This window comes from Melanostigma gelatinosum (assembly GCF_949748355.1).
Source record: "Melanostigma gelatinosum genome assembly, chromosome: 12".
Lineage (NCBI taxonomy): Eukaryota > Metazoa > Chordata > Actinopteri > Perciformes > Zoarcidae > Melanostigma > Melanostigma gelatinosum.
This window is the reverse complement of record NC_136645.1, coordinates 5,334,463-5,353,122: the sequence shown is the minus strand read 5'-3', so window position 1 is coordinate 5,353,122 and position 18,660 is coordinate 5,334,463. Positions and strand designations below refer to the sequence as shown.

Below are 18,660 nucleotides of genomic sequence, written 5' to 3'. Positions count from 1 at the left end.
CCCGGTAGAACGGATTGACAATGGTCTCACTAAATTTCTCACTGAGTGGGTTAGTCATCCGGCACGTGAAGTTCTTATCGTGTGCATTCTTAATGTTTTCAATGTTCTTTCCCAACAGCTCCCAGTCGTTGGCTCAGTCCTTCCGTGAAGAACTTATCTGCGGTTACGGCGAGGCTCAGCGCCGCTAACAGCACACACAACCCGGTCAGCTGCTCCATCGTAAGCAGATCAATAATGCACAACTGGAGGAATGTCTTCTTTTTCGGGTCGACACGCTTCCTCTCTTGTTTCTGGAAATTCAAAAAAAAAAGACGAGGACCAGCTCCTCCTCTCATAAGTGTCCCGTGTGTGCGCAATTACAATTACATTTAATACAAGTACTCGTATTTATTTTTATCAGAAGTAATGTTGCCATGTAAAAATTCTCAATTTTAAGTCTCTTTCATTGTGTATTACTGCTACCATTATTTAAGTAAAATTATCTGAATACATCAATGGCCTTTAAATCAGGATCTAACCCTTTTTTCTTATAATTTACTTACATACTTTTACTCAAGTATGTTTTGAATGCATGACTTCTACTTGTAGAGAAGTATTTAATTGTGTATTACTGCTGCCATTATTTAAGTAAAGGATCTGAATACATCAATGGCCTTTAAATCAGGATTTAGAACAATGTAGGACATCAAAAAGTATGCAGCGGTTTCATACGAGTTGGCAGCTGAGAGGGTGATCCCCGGTTCACTTATTTCCTGTGTTCACATGCTACTCATGTAAAATATGGACAAATACAGTCTGTATAGCAGTCACACAATTTATTGTCTAGGCACTTTATAGCAACAATTCATATAGCAAATCAAAACTTTAAAATGCTAACTACAATAAATTACAAAATAGTGGTTCGTATTTCTCAAGCTATTGAAAAAGAGACGAAACTAAATGGACAAAAATAGTAAAAGCCAAACAATATTCCAGAAAACAGTGCATAAAATGACTTTAAGCTGACTGATGCAGAAGATGAATGCACAGATATACATGCTTCGACATTAATTCATTTGTTGTTCACTTTATCATAAAAGCATGTGTAATATATGTTTACACGATGTACATTCAATTTCTTCTTAAACTGCTAATTAAAGCAGAAACAAAATAGTGACAGCGTTCCTAAGGTGCATTAATACAAGCGATTTTTCGTTTCAATTGAAAAAGAAGAAAAAAAAAGACTTTAATTTGTCAAAAAATAAAGTAAATTAAGATGCGTAGCTATTTCAGAGATGGGTAATTAAATCTCACACTTTTGTTAGATTAGTTTATACTTATTATTAGTATAATATATAGTATTAGTATATTGTTTGGATCATGTAGGATTGTCTGAATAGTACGAATTCAATGCTGAAATGTAGCCTAATTGATACTGAAAGGCAGTTTATGAGTAGTTTCATCCATTCATCTTCCTTTCTTAAACACATATCATGTTTTCATGCTGTTCTCCAATCAACATTATTGTTTCGGCAAGAAAAGTATGAGAATACTTATAATGCAAGTAACAGTCGATGAGGCACACAGCTGGAAGCTAAAATCACACAAACATGTTCATGTTCCCTGTACCAAACAGCACTCGGAGGACAGTTGATCCTGTTTCAGACCACAGCTTCATGCAGGTTATTCACCTTTCAGTTGACTACTCTCATGCAGATCTGTTGCTTTATCTTCAGTATCAGCTCTGTGGGCGCATAGATTTTGGAAGGGCCATTGCCCGCATTTCCCACATTTCCACATACCCACACCCACACCCACACCCACAAGAGCCAAAAGAAAAAGCACACCGAGCACAATCCCCACAACGGATGGCGGCTCCGGCTCCGGCTCGTCCTCCCGGTAGAACGGATTGATAATAGTTTGACTAACTTTCTCACTGAGTGGGTTAGTCATCCGGCACGTGAAGTTCGTATCGTGTGCATTCTTTATACCGTTGATTGCAATGTTCTTTCCCAACTGCTTCCAGTCTTTGGCTCCCATCTTCCAGCTGTAGGTGATTGGTTCCGCGTCTTTGGTGTCTCCATCACAGCTCACAGTACACTCCTCTGAAGAAGATGTGCAAACCAATGGTTGTAGAACTGCAACCGGCTGGGGGACGATCTTGATCAATTTAGCCGTGTAGCTCACGCTCCGAACGTTGCTGTTGATCTCCACTGAATACACGCCCCTGTCGGCTTGAGACATGCTGTTGACAACCAACCGTCCATTCTTCAAGTCCAGGGTTGAGCGGCCTTTAAACGAGCGGTAAAACTCCAGAGGGACCTTGTCTTTGGTCCACTCAGCCAGTAGATCACCGTTGAATTTCCACAGGACGTTTTTAATGGGTTCCTGATTAGAAGGCCTCACGTCCAGAGCGAGGGTGCCGCCTTCCGTGAAGAATTCATCTTTGGTTACGGCGAGGCTCAGCGCCGCTAACAGCACCAAAAACCCGGTCAGCTTCTCCATCGTCCGCGGATCAATATTACACAACTGGAGGAATATCGATCTTCATGTGAGCCCCCAAAACACACCGACTTCCTTGTTTCCAGTCGCCACACTTCGAAAGTGCGTCGACACCCTTCCTGTCCTGTTTCTGTAAAAAACCGATGAGGACCAGCTCCTCTTCCCCTAAGCGTCCGTGTGTGTGCCCGATTAAAAATAAATTACATTAAAATACCTGCATTTAAAGTCTTACTTTAGTAAAAGTACCAAGTAGCCTATTTGCACCAACATTTGCTTTAGGTAACAAAAGTAAAAGTACTAATTGTGCAAACTGGCCGATCTCTGAATCAGTTTGTATTAATTGTGACGAATGGAGTTATGTCTAGCAGGCAGGTTTTTCGCACACCTCTAGAAACCGAAAGTAAAAAAACGGTTATTCTCATTGTCCTTGTGCTTCGAAGTACACATATGTAATCAACCATTTATTTTACTTAAAAAAAAGATTATTCAACTAAATACGTATGTCCCTCAGTTAATATAATTCAATTGATTTATCAGCAAATGTATTTATTCGCAATTCTGTCTCAATTTTTACAACTTCTATTAATATCTTTGCATCTAAATTGCTTTGTCAGCATTTGGAAACTTCCATTGACGCAACTCGCTCTTTATACGGCTCTGGTGATGTCCATATCACCATCATTGGTGAATTTCTTTTAAGTTTTTTATGGATCTGAAAAACCCTCCACACAGTCTAAGTTTATAATAGTGGAACTATGTTACTTGACCACTTGTAAATCATAGACGGTATATAAATAAAGTAACTGTGGGTATTGGGACAGATCCTCTTGCTTCTCTTAAGTAAAGTACCAAATGTTGAAATAACAACTTGCAAATGCTAGCTTGTATTTCTGAACACAGGCATAGCAGCATGTCTGAAGGTAAAAAAGGTAAAACAAGTGGACAAAGGCAGATGTTTCCAAAAGGACAGTTTGTGTGCCAAGTTGTTTTTCTCACATTAAAGTAATTTCGGGATAAAGACAATCCTGCTGTGGGGAACACTGCCATTGTCTAAAAGGTGTAGTATTGTAAGAACTGCCACTCCCATCATAAATGTCTGTATAGAGATTTTATTCAGGACATCATTTACAAATATGCTGTCAGAGTTCACTGAGCTCCGGCTTTGGGTGGAACCCACTCGTGGATCTTCGTGCTGGTGGTGGGGAAGGGCACGTACTGCTGTGAGCTGCCACTCACGTTGAACTGGTGGACCTCAGCCAGGAACTTCTTGGGCTCTGGTGGATGTGTGGTGGGGGGGACATCTGTCATGCAGTGTTAGAGTTAGAGTTATTTATTTTGCACAATTCAAACAACATTTAAAATAATCAAACATAACAGAAATAAATAAATAGCGCAGTGCAGGAAGAGACAGAAAGCTAACTTGGCTTATTTGAAGCCTCCACCTATATAACATTAAAATTTTACAAAATTACAAATAAAAAATTAAATATGCATAAGACATTACATTACAACAAAACAAAGAAAGAAAGAAAAGAAAACAAATTATGTAATTGTGTCGCGTGTGAGTGAGCGTGTGTGTGTGCATGTGTAATATAACAGCTAAAACAAGAAAGACATGAAAACTAATACAGAAACAAATGTTACAAAACAGCAATCAGATTTTCTTTGAGGCATCTTTTAAAACATTTTACAGAGGGACATTCTTTTGTTAGGTGGGAAAAGTCATTCCATAGTTTGGTTCCCCTAAATCTTATTGAAAATTGACCTCTGCTGGTCAGTAACTTAGGAGGATGAAGATGTGAAGGTTGACGAGTTGAGTGAGAGTGAACCTGTGAATTGAATTTATAGTAGGTCTTGAAATGATCAGGAATATTCCCTTCACCTGAAAGTATCTTCTAAATGAAAACACAAGTTTGTGAAATATTTATGTCATAAATGGTAAGAATCTGCAATTTCTGAAATAGAGGAGCAGAAGAGAAGTGTGACTCTGATCGGGTTGCGATCCAAGCAAAACGTTTCTGGAGGACCAACATTTTTTGCAGAGTAGTAGGAAAGGTACTTGCCCAAACTATATTACAATATGAAAGATAGGGATAAATGATACTGTAATAAAGAATAAGGAGACAGTTTGCAGAGACAACATGTCTAACCCTCCTTATTGTTCCAAGAGATTTGTTTATTTTTCTACTAACACAGTCAATATGTTTACTCCAACTTTTTGCTCCAGGCTTTTTGACACATTAGACAAATCATTAATATAAATAAGGCATAATAATGCTCCAAGAATGGACCCCTGTGGAAACCCACATATTAGTCTGGCTTTGTTTGAAAAACAACCTTTGACACAAACAAACTGTCTTCTGTTGGCGACATCATTTTTTAGCCATTTGTATGCAATGTCATTGAAACCATATTTATGCAGCTTTTCCAATAATATATTATGGTTTACTGTATCGAAGGCTTTGGAAAGGTCTATACAAATACTGCAAGTAAATTCATTCCTGTCAAGTGCAGAGATAACTTTATCAACAAGGTAAAGTAAAGCCATATAAGTTGAATGATTTTTACAGAAACCATACTGGTGTTTGTAAAGAATTGAATTAGACTCGACATGAAACACAATCCTTTTGTGTCCAATTTTTTTCGAGTATTTTTGAAAAACAAGGCAATATAGATATGGGTCTATAGTTGTTAAAACAAAGTGGGTTTTCTGCTTAATACAAAGGAATAACTTTGTCAATTTTTAAATCCTCTGGCACAACACCTGTTTTCAAAGACAAGGCGAAAATGTGAACAAGTGGCTGCAATATTGACTGTTTCACCTGTTTGGCAAGAAATGCAGAAATGTTGTCATGGCCAGCTGAAGATGTTTTGAGATCATCAATTATATCACTTATTTCTTGAATATTTGGGGGCATAAAATTAGAGATAATAGGGACATTTGTTGGAATAAATTCCAGTGGATTCCCATGACAAGCCGGAGTATTGTTAGCTAATTCATGACCAATATTTACAACGAATTCATTCAGTGCAGCCAGCGATGCCTGAAGAGTGAACACAAAGGTAGCTGGCTTAAATGACAAGCTAATTCCTACATTTTATTCATTTTGCGGGGATTTTTGTTGACGGTTACATTTCTACGGGAGGTCAAAACATGTAAATGATGTTTAATCTACTTGTCAAGACTACAAACAACTGCATATATATTTTTTATACGTCTAAGGTAGATAGAGGTTTAGCCCAAATGGTAATTGTCGTACTGATTCTATACCAAACTGCTCATAACATCAGCTAGAGCCATGCTGCCGTCCACCTGCCACATGGCATCATTCATTTATATTTTTTAATGAATACTCTGTAAGAAACTACGATATTTCCCTCTGAAGAGTAGTGGAGAAACGTTAGAAGCATACAGTAGCAGAAAATGGAAGTACAAGTACGTCAAAATTGTACAATAGTAAATGCACTTAAGTACTAATACATAACATAACTAACTAGTTAACTAACTATTCATTAACAGCTGAAAGTACTCACTGATAGAGACAGCACCAACTGTACTAACAACAATAAACAGCTTGTTATTAGTTTATTCAGCGGTGATAATTTAAGTTAAACTTTGTGTAATCAATAACATATACATGTATATTATCCCCAATAACTGAGCGAGAACCACGTGTTTGTCGCTGGTTAAAACATGTCAACAGTACACAAATCAGCATTTAGCCTGATTAGCATCAGCATTGATTATAAACGGTTTCGTTAGCCACCAGCTAACAGAGTAAAGTAGCAGCACTAGCGATCGAAATAACAAGCTAACGGTTCATGTTTCAAATATAATTTACCAGTCCATGATAGTGGGCTGCAAATGTCCGCTTCACGAGGCTTGACAGGAACATTTTGACATGTTTACATCAGTGGGATTGCAGTACATCAACACTGAACTATAGGGGGCAGCATCGTGTCTCACGGCATCCAATCTACCGGGAAATCTAAAGCAGAAGAAGAAGAAGAAGAAGAAGAAGAAGAAGAAGAAGACGCAAAATACCCACGAAGAAGAATCCTGTCAAGCAGGAATGTTCTGGAATTGTGTGACATCACACAAAAGAACATGACGTCACACAAAAGAACAAACAGAATGGTCAGTTGTTTGTCAAGCAGGAATGTTCTGGAATTGTGTGACATCACACAAAAGAACATGACGTCACACAAAAGAACAAACAGAATGGTCAGTTGTTTGTCATCTCTTTGATAGACATTGACTACCCTACATTCAGAATAGCCTAGTTTTCAAACTGGTAGGTCAGTGTTACACGCACAGAACAGATACGCGAAATCTTTACTGCATTGAAGATTAGAAAGAAACCATGGCTAAACCAAAACAACTCCCACTTCATCGTCTGAAAGGAGACCTTAATAGGCTGACTGTGACAGTAGATAACGTTGACCATGATTACAAACAGTACGAGGCCTATAGAAAGCGGACAGAAAGAAATGACAGTTTTAATCCACCGATAATCGTTCCAGACACTGGATTAACTAGTAGACCTCCGCTCAGATTACCACTGGAGATAATATACGAACGACCTGATCTCCCAGAAATTGAAATGTATTCCGATTTAAAAGGCAAATGTTGTACTTTCATGGACATAATGAAGCACTGGCTGAAAAACAAGAATAAGATAGGGAAATTGAAAGGTATAAAAGATAAATACGCTGGACATCTTTTCAACAAATATTTGGCCTCACCACCCATGGTATGGAAGGCTGAAAATATTAACATTATCCTTGAGGAAATTAAGGATCTAATGATCAAGACCATGAAGGAAATAACACGCATTAATTGTGTTCATTGTGTAAAGGAAATCTCTGAGGAGGTTGAAGGTGCAGCAAAATTCTTTCTTTGGCTAATTCTAAAAGACCAGAAGAGATATCATAAGGTATTTCCAACAGGAATGGAAAACAGCAAGCGCAAATCTTTTGAAATCATGTCATACATCGATCAAAAGAAGAGTGATTATTGCCCAGACGTTGTCAGAGCTATACTCCCACATTCAATTCGGGATGACCTCATGAATCATTCCACATATAGGAACATGAACAGAAGCAGAACATCTGGCAGGCAGTCATGCACTGACAAATACGCTAAGATACTGAACAGAATGTGGTCTTTCATGGACGAGATGAAAGTTAAGATCGTCTCACACAAAATGTACCCTAAGTATCATCCGTTCTTCTGGTTCAATAACGAACGTTCAACTCCTGGCTCAGTATATGAGGATGCTCATATACATGCTGAACCTTGCCCAGGTGCACCAGCACAACAAGAACTAAAGAAAAGGTCAGTTCAGGCATTCGCGGAGGCGCTGGTTTTGCGGATTTTCAAAAAACCAAATCTGAACTGGACCACTGCAGACCCCGAAGCCATCACTATGCGTCTGTTTGAAAGAACGTGGATCGAAGTCCAGGATGTCGATTTTGATCCCAAAAAGTTAAAAGAACTTGACAAGGCCATTTTCAAGAAACTGTGTTTGGAATGGGGTGGTTCAAGAGAGGTACTGTTGTCCATGCAATTAGAGGAACGAGAACTTGGGAACTGCATTGCCTCCTGTGTCGAATATCACGTGTCACAACCCAAAATGTGGGACACCATCTGCAAGTTCTTCAGATGTGGAAAGGAGGTTCAGGAAACAATCTCCATGGATAGTCCAGACACATCACAGACAGAGGGGATGGCCAGATGTGCTGTCAGCCCGAACAAACCTTCAATAACTCGCTCAGTACACGAGGACGCACTTTCTGAACCTCGGCCAGGTGCAATAGCGCAGGAAGAGCTAAAGGACGAAGGTTCGGATTCAAATAGCTCAGTACACGAGGACGCACTTTCTGAACCTCAGCCAGGTGCAATAGTGCAGGAAGAACTAAATGACGAAGGTTCTGATTCAAATCGCTCAGTACACGAGGACGCACTTTCTGAACCTCAGCCAGGTGCAATAGTGCAGGAAGAACTAAATGACGAAGGTTCTGATTCAAATCGCTCAGCATATGAGGACGCATTTTCTGAACTTTGGCCAGGTGCAATAGTGCAGGAAGAACTAAAGGACGACGGTTATGATTCAAATAGCGAAGTATATGAGGACGCACTTTCTGAACTTTGGCCAGGTGCAATAGTGCAGGAAGAATGAAGGTTCTGATTCAATAACGAGCTCAGGATATTGGGACTCACTGTGGTGGGTTTATTTCCCTTCAAGATGGGAAAAATCTCAGAGGTCCAAAGTGAGACCTCACAACTAGAAGGCTTGAGTCTGTGTGATGTCTACTGTGATGGTAGAAGAAGAAGAAACCCTAATCACCCCAAATAATTATTTTAATATTTAAAAATAATTATTTTAATAATTATTATTATCATATGTTCTAATAATCTAATTACTTCTACTGTGATAGTAGATAACATCTGATAACTTTTACTGTGACAGTAGAAGTTATCATATGTTCTAATAATCTAATTACTTCTACTGTGACAGTAGATAACATCTGATAACTTCTACTGTGACAGTAGAAGTTATCATATGTTCTAATAATCTAATTACTTCTACTGTGACAGTAGATAACATCTGATAACTTCTACTGTTACAGTAGAAGTTATCATATGTTCTAATAATCTAATTACTTCTACTGTGACAGTAGATAACATATGATGACTTTTACTGTGACAGTAGAAGTTATCATATGTTCTAATAATCTAATTATTTCTACTGTGATAGTAGATAACATCTGATAACTTCTACTGTGACAGTAGAAGTTATCATATGTTCTAATAATCTAATTACTTCTACTGTGACAGTAGATAACATCTGATAACTTCTACTGTTACAGTAGAAGTTATCATATGTTCTAATAATCTAATTATTTCTACTGTGACAGTAGATAACATCTGATAACTTCTACTGTTACAGTAGAAGTTATCATATGTTCTAATAATCTAATTACTTCTACTGTGACAGTAGATAACATCTGATAACTTCTACTGTTACAGTAGAAGTTATCATATGTTCTAATAATCTAATTATTTCTACTGTGACAGTAGATAACATCTGATAACTTCTACTGTGACAGTAGAAGTTATCATATGTTCTAATAATCTAATTACTTCTACTGTGATAGTAGATAACATCTGATAACTTTTACTGTTACAGTAGAAGTTATCATATGTTCTAATAATCTAATTATTTCTACTGTGACAGTAGATAACATCTGATAACTTCTACTGTGACAGTAGAAGTTATCATATGTTCTAATAATCAAATTACTTCTACTGTGACTGTAGATAACATATGATAACTTCTACTGTAACAGTAGAAGTTATCATATGTTCTAATAATCTATAATAAACTATAACATCTGATAACATCTACTGTGACATTTGTGTAAAGTCTCTAATAAGTTATGTACGGCTGATTTGAAACTGTTGCCGTTCATTTACAATCCATCTATTAACATGTGGGCATGGCAACGAGCAGCAGGTTTGAATCCCTATCAATGTGTGTAAATCGTGAACACGTTGGGTCTGCGAGTGTGTGTGTGTTATTGATTTTGTCCCTTTCCAGGAACAAATTTCACCGGTCAGTTGGTCAGCACAAAGGCCACATGCTGCGCTTCATAACAACCACTGTTCCTCTGTCCATTCATGTGTTTTATTCTCCTCCTCAGTCTGTGTAATCACTATGGAAACAAATAATACAAAAAGGAAGTGGGAGATTTGTACTCTTCTTGCATTAGCCTTTCTTTACAAATAGTTAAAACGCTTATTTTTTCAAGTTTTGTTTCCTTATCTCCAGGTTTTCCATGACTGTGGAGTCTCTGTCTCTCTCCCGTCATGAACGTGGATATCCTGGTGGGCTTGGTGGCCATTCCCTGCGCAGTGCTGAGACCTGCCCCTCTGCCTGGTGCTGCTCAGCATCCTGATGGTGCTCACACAGGTAGGAGCATCTAACCTGGTGGCTTTGGGGATCGATTGCCGGTTGGAATCCTGCAGGGCAAGAGCGCCACCTATAATGTCCCTTAATACAGAATTCATCAAACCTTCAACCTATGAAGGTTTCTTTTATTGTGTTTATGCCAAGGAACTAATATATTTCCCCATCATGCTTAAGACTCTGTAGTGCAAGGGTCTTCAACATTTTTCAGGCCAAGGACCCCCAAACTGATAGAGATGGAGCAGGGACCCCCGACTATATATATTGTATAAAATAGTTTTATATTAAATGGGCCTAGTGCCATGTATAAACGTACCTCTTTATTGTGCATTCAATACTAAACTATTTAAATAATACACAGGTTCATATATTCATGTTCTTATTTTAAACATGTGCAAGGCACAGTGAGTAGGGTGGCTGTGGCACTGCCTTTTATAAACATACCTTGTCAGCTGATACCAATATCAACATAGTCTGTCAATTGCATGATAATCATACATACAAGATATTCACACTGATGTTTTCATTTTAAACATAAATGTGGAAAACAAAATGAGTGCTGGCCTATTAATGCCACTGCCATGCAGAAACATACCGGTTATCTTGCATACAATACTGAACTATTAAAATAATGGACGGATTCATGTTTGGGAAAAAAATGATTCTTTTTTTTTAATTGTCTAATCATCCGAATATTTCAGACCCCCTGTTGAAGACCTCTGCTCTGCTAACTTAACTCAGCTTGTTGATTTGATTGCTAAGAAATTCAAACCTGGCTACGAAAATCAAATGACTCGACACGGTAACGTGGTTCGAAAGAAAGATCATATCAAATATGATCCTCTCAGCAGCTAAAGGAGAGTACGGTCCGCTAGCTAAAGTTAGCTGAAAGTGTTTGCATGCATGCTAGCAGCGTGCAGTGAACACCAAGTAATGTATCGGCACATAAAAAAAACTAAAAAATCAGTTCATACAAGGAAAATTCAACACAAAACAACAAAACTAGGTAAAGCAAACTGATTACATGCGAATTACCTTGTTAACAAAAAAAGAAAAAAAAAGTCACCATGTTTTAGTTCCTCAATTTGGACAAACAAGATTAAATCCTGTTCATCTCAGAATAAAGAAAGTTTATATCTACTGGAATCAATCATTCACCAAAGTATGAAACAAGTATAAATCGCTTTAATTTTAAAAACAACTTGAAGGCGTTGAGTCATACACTACTAAAAACAAGACACATTCATGACACAGCATCCTAACATTTAGAAGACAAAACAAGAATTGGACAGTCACAACATTGTTGGAGAAGAATATATTTAAACTGTTTTAGTTCTGAGAGCGGAGTGGTAGTCTGGATTTCTGTGGCGTTGAGGGTTCGTTTTCTGGCGCTTTCTGCCTGGCGAGGATCTTAGTCTCCTTCTTACTGCCCTTCTTTTGCTGGGAAAGAGAAATTACAGGAATACAGATTCATTGTTAGCAATACACAGTAAAAATGTGCTGATGAGCGTTTCCTGTGGAAGCTCAGTATTCGTCTCAAATGATGAGACCTCGCCATTTAAAACTGTCACACATTTTTCCAAACCCATTTATTTTTGCTGATCACCTTGAAGAAGGGAACGCGTTTGCTCTCGTTGAAGACGAGGTTCTCGTCGACGAAGGACAGCTCTGTGGCCAAGCTTTCATTACAGGTACTCAGCTCGTCCTCCAGAGAGTCCTAGACACGACGACACAAGAGGAGAAAGGTAAAAATGGGAGCAGAAATTTACTTTTTCTTATTTTTATAAATGGGGACCATTTGTGGAGCTCAGTAAAATGAGTCAGTGAAACCAATATTACCGAGTGCATTTAAACTGAATCCAATGAATAAACAACCTATTGTTAATAAATAAGGTTATGTGAACATTGTTAATGGATGAACCATCCTACGTTCAATAACAAGAAAGCAAAAAAGTGAACGTACGTGATCAACCTGGCTGTTTTTGTCCTCCTCTTCCTCCTCCTCCTCCATTATGGCGGCCTGCAGCTCCTCCTGCTGCCTCCTCAGGCTCTCCAGCAGCTCGCCGCGGCTCCGCAACTTCTCCAGCCGCTTGGGATACACAAAGTCCCGCCGCTGAGGGGTCGCACCTGAAGGCAACAGCAGAACTGCTTTATACGCTGGACAAGTTAAATGACTTGGTGTGTTCTCTCCAAAAGGACACATTCTTGGATTAAAAAGACAAATTTCTTAAACTGGTAACACACAGACAAAAAATGAAGATGAAAAGGACACTCTGGTTGAATCACTTACCGGTGGGAACGTCCTGCTGCAGCTCCTCCTGCAGGAAGCCGTGGACCAGCTGTTGGCTCGTCTCCACGTTGTCCCGGAGCTCGGCCTGCTGCTGGTCCACGACAGTCCGGTTCAGGGAGGTCTGGTTCTGCACGGCCATCAGAGACCGCTTCACCTCCTCCTGCCGACCGGACAGCTCCTCCGCTGTTGTCCGGTCGGCAGGAGGAGGTGAAGCTGCACTGAATTCATTCAGTGCAGCCTGCGATGCCTGAAGAGTGAACACAAAGGTAGCTGGCTTAAATGACAAGCTAATTCCTACATTTTATTCATGTTGCGGGGATTTTTGTTGACGGTTACATTTCTACGGGAGGTGAAAACATGTAAATGATGTTTAATCTACTTGTCAAGACTACAAACAACTGCATATATATTTTTTATACGTCTAAGGTAGATAGAGGTTTAGCCCAAATGGTAATTGTCGTACTGATTCTATACCAAACTGCTCATAACATCAGCTAGAGCCATGCTGCCGTCCACCTGCCACATGGCATCATTCATTTATATTTTTTAATGAATACTCTGTAAGAAACTACGATATTTCCCTCTGAAGAGTAGTGGAGAAACGTTAGAAGCATACAGTAGCAGAAAATGGAAGTACAAGTACCTCAAAATTGTACAATAGTAAATGCACTTAAGTACTAATACATAACATAACTAACTAGTTAACTAACTATTCATTAACAGCTGAAAGTACTCACTGATAGAGACAGCACCAACTGTACTAACAACAATAAACAGCTTGTTATTAGTTTATTCAGCGGTGATAATTTAAGTTAAACTTTGTGTAATCAATAACATATACATGTATATTATCCCCAATAACTGAGCGAGAACCACGTGTTTGTCGCTGGTTAAAACATGTCAACAGTACACAAATCAGCATTTAGCCTGATTAGCATCAGCATTGATTATAAACGGTTTCGTTAGCCACCAGCTAACAGAGTAAAGTAGCAGCACTAGCGATCGAAATAACAAGCTAACGGTTCATGTTTCAAATATAATTTACCAGTCCATGATAGTGGGCTGCAAATGTCCGCTTCACGAGGCTTGACAGGAACATTTTGACATGTTTACATCAGTGGGATTGCAGTACATCAACACTGAACTATAGGGGGCAGCATCGTGTCTCACGGCATCCAATCTACCGGGAAATCTAAAGCAGAAGAAGAAGAAGAAGAAGAAGAAGACGCAAAATACCCACGAAGAAGAATCCTGTCAAGCAGGAATGTTCTGGAATTGTGTGACATCACACAAAAGAACATGACGTCACACAAAAGAACAAACAGAATGGTCAGTTGTTTGTCATCTCTTTGATAGACATTGACTACCCTACATTCAGAATAGCCTAGTTTTCAAACTGGTAGGTCAGTGTTACACGCACAGAACAGATACGCGAAATCTTTACTGCATTGAAGATTAGAAAGAAACCATGGCTAAACCAAAACAACTCCCACTTCATCGTCTGAAAGGAGACCTTAATAGGCTGACTGTGACAGTAGATAACGTTGACCATGATTACAAACAGTACGAGGCCTATAGAAAGCGGACAGAAAGAAATGACAGTTTTAATCCACCGATAATCGTTCCAGACAATGGATTAACTAGTAGACCTCCGCTCAGATTACCACTGGAGATAATATACGAACGACCTGATCTCCCAGAAATTGAAATGTATTCCGATTTAAAAGGCAAATGTTGTACTTTCATGGACATAATGAAGCACTGGCTGAAAAACAAGAATAAGATAGGGAAATTGAAAGGTATAAAAGATAAATACGCTGGACATCTTTTCAACAAATATTTGGCCTCACCACCCATGGTATGGAAGGCTGAAAATATTAACATTATCCTTGAGGAAATTAAGGATCTAATGATCAAGACCATGAAGGAAATAACACGCATTAATTGTGTTCATTGTGTAAAGGAAATCTCTGAGGAGGTTGAAGGTGCAGCAAAATTCTTTCTTTGGCTAATTCTAAAAGACCAGAAGAGATATCATAAGGTATTTCCAACAGGAATGGAAAACAGCAAGCGCAAATCTTTTGAAATCATGTCATACATCGATCAAAAGAAGAGTGATTATTGCCCAGACGTTGTCAGAGCTATACTCCCACATTCAATTCGGGATGACCTCATGAATCATTCCACATATAGGAACATGAACAGAAGCAGAACATCTGGCAGGCAGTCATGCACTGACAAATACGCTAAGATACTGAACAGAATGTGGTCTTTCATGGACGAGATGAAAGTTAAGATCGTCTCACACAAAATGTACCCTAAGTATCATCCGTTCTTCTGGTTCAATAACGAACGTTCAACTCCTGGCTCAGTATATGAGGATGCTCATATACATGCTGAACCTTGCCCAGGTGCACCAGCACAACAAGAACTAAAGAAAAGGTCAGTTCAGGCATTCGCGGAGGCGCTGGTTTTGCGGATTTTCAAAACAAATCTGAACTGGACCACTGCAGACCCCGAAGCCATCACTATGCGTCTGTTTGAAAGAACGTGGATCGAAGTCCAGGATGTCGATTTTGATCCCAAAAAGTTAAAAGAACTTGACAAGGCCATTTTCAAGAAACTGTGTTGGGAATGGGGTGGTTCAAGAGAGGTGCTGTTGTCCATGAAATTAGAGGAACGAGAACTTGGGAACTGCATTGCCTCCTGTGTCGAATATCACGTGTCACAACCCAAAATGTGGGACACCATCTGCAAGTTCTTCAGATGTGGAAAGGAGGTTCAGGAAACAATCTCCATGGATAGTCCAGACACATCACAGACAGAGGGGATGGCCAGATGTGCTGTCAGCCCGAACAAACCTTCAATAACTCGCTCAGTACACGAGGACGCACTTTCTGAACCTCGGCCAGGTGCAATAGCGCAGGAAGAGCTAAAGGACGAAGGTTCTGATTCAAATAGCTCAGTACACGAGGATGCACTTTCTGAACCTCAGCCAGGTGCAATAGTGCAGGAAGAACTAAATGACGAAGGTTCTGATTCAAATAGCTCAGTACACGAGGACGCACTTTCTGAACCTCAGCCAGGTGCAATAGTGCAGGAAGAACTAAATGACGAAGGTTCTGATTCAAATCGCTCAGCATATGAGGACGCATTTTCTGAACTTTGGCCAGGTGCAATAGTGCAGGAAGAACTAAAGGACGACGGTTATGATTCAAATAGCGAAGTATATGAGGACGCACTTTCTGAACTTTGGCCAGGTGCAATAGTGCAGGAAGAATGAAGGTTCTGATTCAATAACGAGCTCAGGATATTGGGACTCACTGTGGTGGGTTTATTTCCCTTCAAGATGGGAAAAATCTCAGAGGTCCAAAGTGAGACCTCACAACTAGAAGGCTTGAGTCTGTGTGATGTCTACTGTGATGGTAGAAGAAGAAGAAACCCTAATCACCCCAAATAATTATTTTAATATTTAAAAATAATTATTTTAATAATTATTATTATCATATGTTCTAATAATCTAATTACTTCTACTGTGATAGTAGATAACATCTGATAACTTTTACTGTGACAGTAGAAGTTATCATATGTTCTAATAATCTAATTACTTCTACTGTGACAGTAGATAACATCTGATAACTTCTACTGTGACAGTAGAAGTTATCATATGTTCTAATAATCTAATTACTTCTACTGTGACTGTAGATAACATCTGATAACTTTTACTGTGACAGTAGAAGTTATCATATGTTCTAATAATCTAATTACTTCTACTGTGACAGTAGATAACATCTGATAACTTCTACTGTTACAGTAGAAGTTATCATATGTTCTAATAATCTAATTACTTCTACTGTGACAGTAGATAACATATGATGACTTTTACTGTGACAGTAGAAGTTATCATATGTTCTAATAATCTAATTATTTCTACTGTGATAGTAGATAACATCTGATAACTTCTACTGTGACAGTAGAAGTTATCATATGTTCTAATAATCTAATTACTTCTACTGTGACAGTAGATAACATCTGATAACTTCTACTGTTACAGTAGAAGTTATCATATGTTCTAATAATCTAATTATTTCTACTGTGACAGTAGATAACATCTGATAACTTCTACTGTGACAGTAGAAGTTATCATATGTTCTAATAATCTAATTACTTCTACTGTGATAGTAGATAACATCTGATAACTTTTACTGTTACAGTAGAAGTTATCATATGTTCTAATAATCTAATTATTTCTACTGTGACAGTAGATAACATCTGATAACTTCTACTGTGACAGTAGAAGTTATCATATGTTCTAATAATCGAATTACTTCTACTGTGACTGTAGATAACATATGATAACTTCTACTGTAACAGTAGAAGTTATCATATGTTCTAATAATCTATAATAAACTATAACATCTGATAACATCTACTGTGACATTTGTGTAAAGTCTCTAATAAGTTATGTACGGCTGATTTGAAACTGTTGCCGTTCATTTACAATCCATCTATTAACATGTGGGCATGGCAACGAGCAGCAGGTTTGAATCCCTATCAATGTGTGTAAATCGTGAACACGTTGGGTCTGCGAGTGTGTGTGTGTCATTGATTTTGTCCCTTTCCAGGAACAAATTTCACCGGTCAGTTGGTCAGCACAAAGGCCACATGCTGCGCTTCATAACAACCACTGTTCCTCTGTCCATTCATGTGTTTTATTCTCCTCCTCAGTCTGTGTAATCACTATGGAAACAAATAATACAAAAAGGAAGTGGGAGATTTGTACTCTTCTTGCATTAGCCTTTCTTTACAAATAGTTAAAACGCTTATTTTTTCAAGTTTTGTTTCCTTATCTCCAGGTTTTCCATGACTGTGGAGTCTCTGTCTCTCTCCCGTCATGAACATGGATATCCTGGTGGGCTTGGTGGCCATTCCCTGCGCAGTGCTGAGACCTGCCCCTCTGCCTGGTGCTGCTCAGCATCCTGATGGTGCTCACACAGGTAGGAGCATCTAACCTGGTGGCTTTGGGGATCGATTGCCGGTTGGAATCCTGCAGGGCAAGAGCGCCACCTATAATGTCCCTTAATACAGAATTCATCAAACCTTCAACCTATGAAGGTTTCTTTTATTGTGTTTATGCCAAGGAACTAATATATTTCCCCATCATGCTTAAGACTCTGTAGTGCAAGGGTCTTCAACATTTTTCAGGCCAAGGACCCCCAAACTGATAGAGATGGAGCAGGGACCCCCGACTATATATATTGTATAAAATAGTTTTATATTAAATGGGCCTAGTGCCATGTATAAACGTACCTCTTTATTGTGCATTCAATACTAAACTATTTAAATAATACACAGGTTCATATATTCATGTTCTTATTTTAAACATGTGCAAGGCACAGTGAGTAGGGTGGCTGTGCCACTGCCTTTTATAAACATACCTTGTCAGCTGATACCAATATCAACATAGTCTGTCAATTGCATGATAATCATACATACAAGATATTCACACTGATGTTTTCATTTTAAACATAAATGTGGAAAACAAAATGAGTGCTGGCCTATTAATGCCACTGCCATGCAGAAACATACCGGTTATCTTGCATACAATACTGAACTATTAAAATAATGGACGGATTCATGTTTGGGAAAAAAATGATTCTTTTTTTTAAATTGTCTAATCATCCGAATATTTCAGACCCCCTGTTGAAGACCTCTGCTCTGCTAACTTAACTCAGCTTGTTGATTTGATTGCTAAGAAATTCAAACCTGGCTACGAAAATCAAATGACTCGACACGGTAACGTGGTTCGAAAGAAAGATCATATCAAATATGATCCTCTCAGCAGCTAAAGGAGAGTACGGTCCGCTAGCTAAAGTTAGCTGAAAGTGTTTGCATGCATGCTAGCAGCGTGCAGTG

General features: G+C 38.8%; 1 protein-coding gene and 1 long non-coding RNA gene across 2 annotated transcripts; both read right to left on the bottom strand.

Annotated features, from left to right (window-relative positions):
• Positions 1-3,601: 3,601 nt before the first annotated feature.
• Positions 3,602-6,424, bottom strand: LOC306785576. The gene is made up of 3 exons (XR_013772435.1): positions 6,324-6,424; positions 4,247-4,310; positions 3,602-3,782 (listed from the first exon to the last, which is right to left on the bottom strand). It is a non-coding gene; the product is annotated as an uncharacterized lncRNA (long non-coding RNA).
• A 5,195-nt stretch (positions 6,425-11,619) lies between these two features.
• Positions 11,620-13,882, bottom strand: LOC306785314 (kinesin-like protein KIF11). Its single transcript, XM_079279649.1, has 5 exons — positions 13,790-13,882; positions 12,745-12,991; positions 12,418-12,581; positions 12,061-12,171; positions 11,620-11,894 (listed from the first exon to the last, which is right to left on the bottom strand). Exons 1-5 carry the CDS (start codon positions 13,841-13,843, stop codon positions 11,784-11,786), a joined length of 687 nt encoding a protein of 228 aa, XP_079135775.1. The 5' UTR covers positions 13,844-13,882; the 3' UTR covers positions 11,620-11,783.
• Positions 13,883-18,660: the final 4,778 nt, after the last annotated feature.

What these genes read in the sequence shown, in the direction of transcription:
- LOC306785314 (XM_079279649.1), bottom strand. Translation starts at nt 13,843, where the DNA reads ATGTTCCTGTCAAGCCTCGTGAAGCGGACATTTGCAGCCCACTATCAT. An exon ending in AAAACAGCCAGGTTGATCAC is followed by an intron (nt 12,172 to 12,417) that starts GTACGTTCACTT and finishes CGTCGTGTCTAG; the next exon opens with GACTCTCTGGAGGACGAGCT. An exon ending in AACGCGTTCCCTTCTTCAAG is followed by an intron (nt 11,895 to 12,060) that starts GTGATCAGCAAA and finishes TCTCTTTCCCAG; the next exon opens with CAAAAGAAGGGCAGTAAGAA.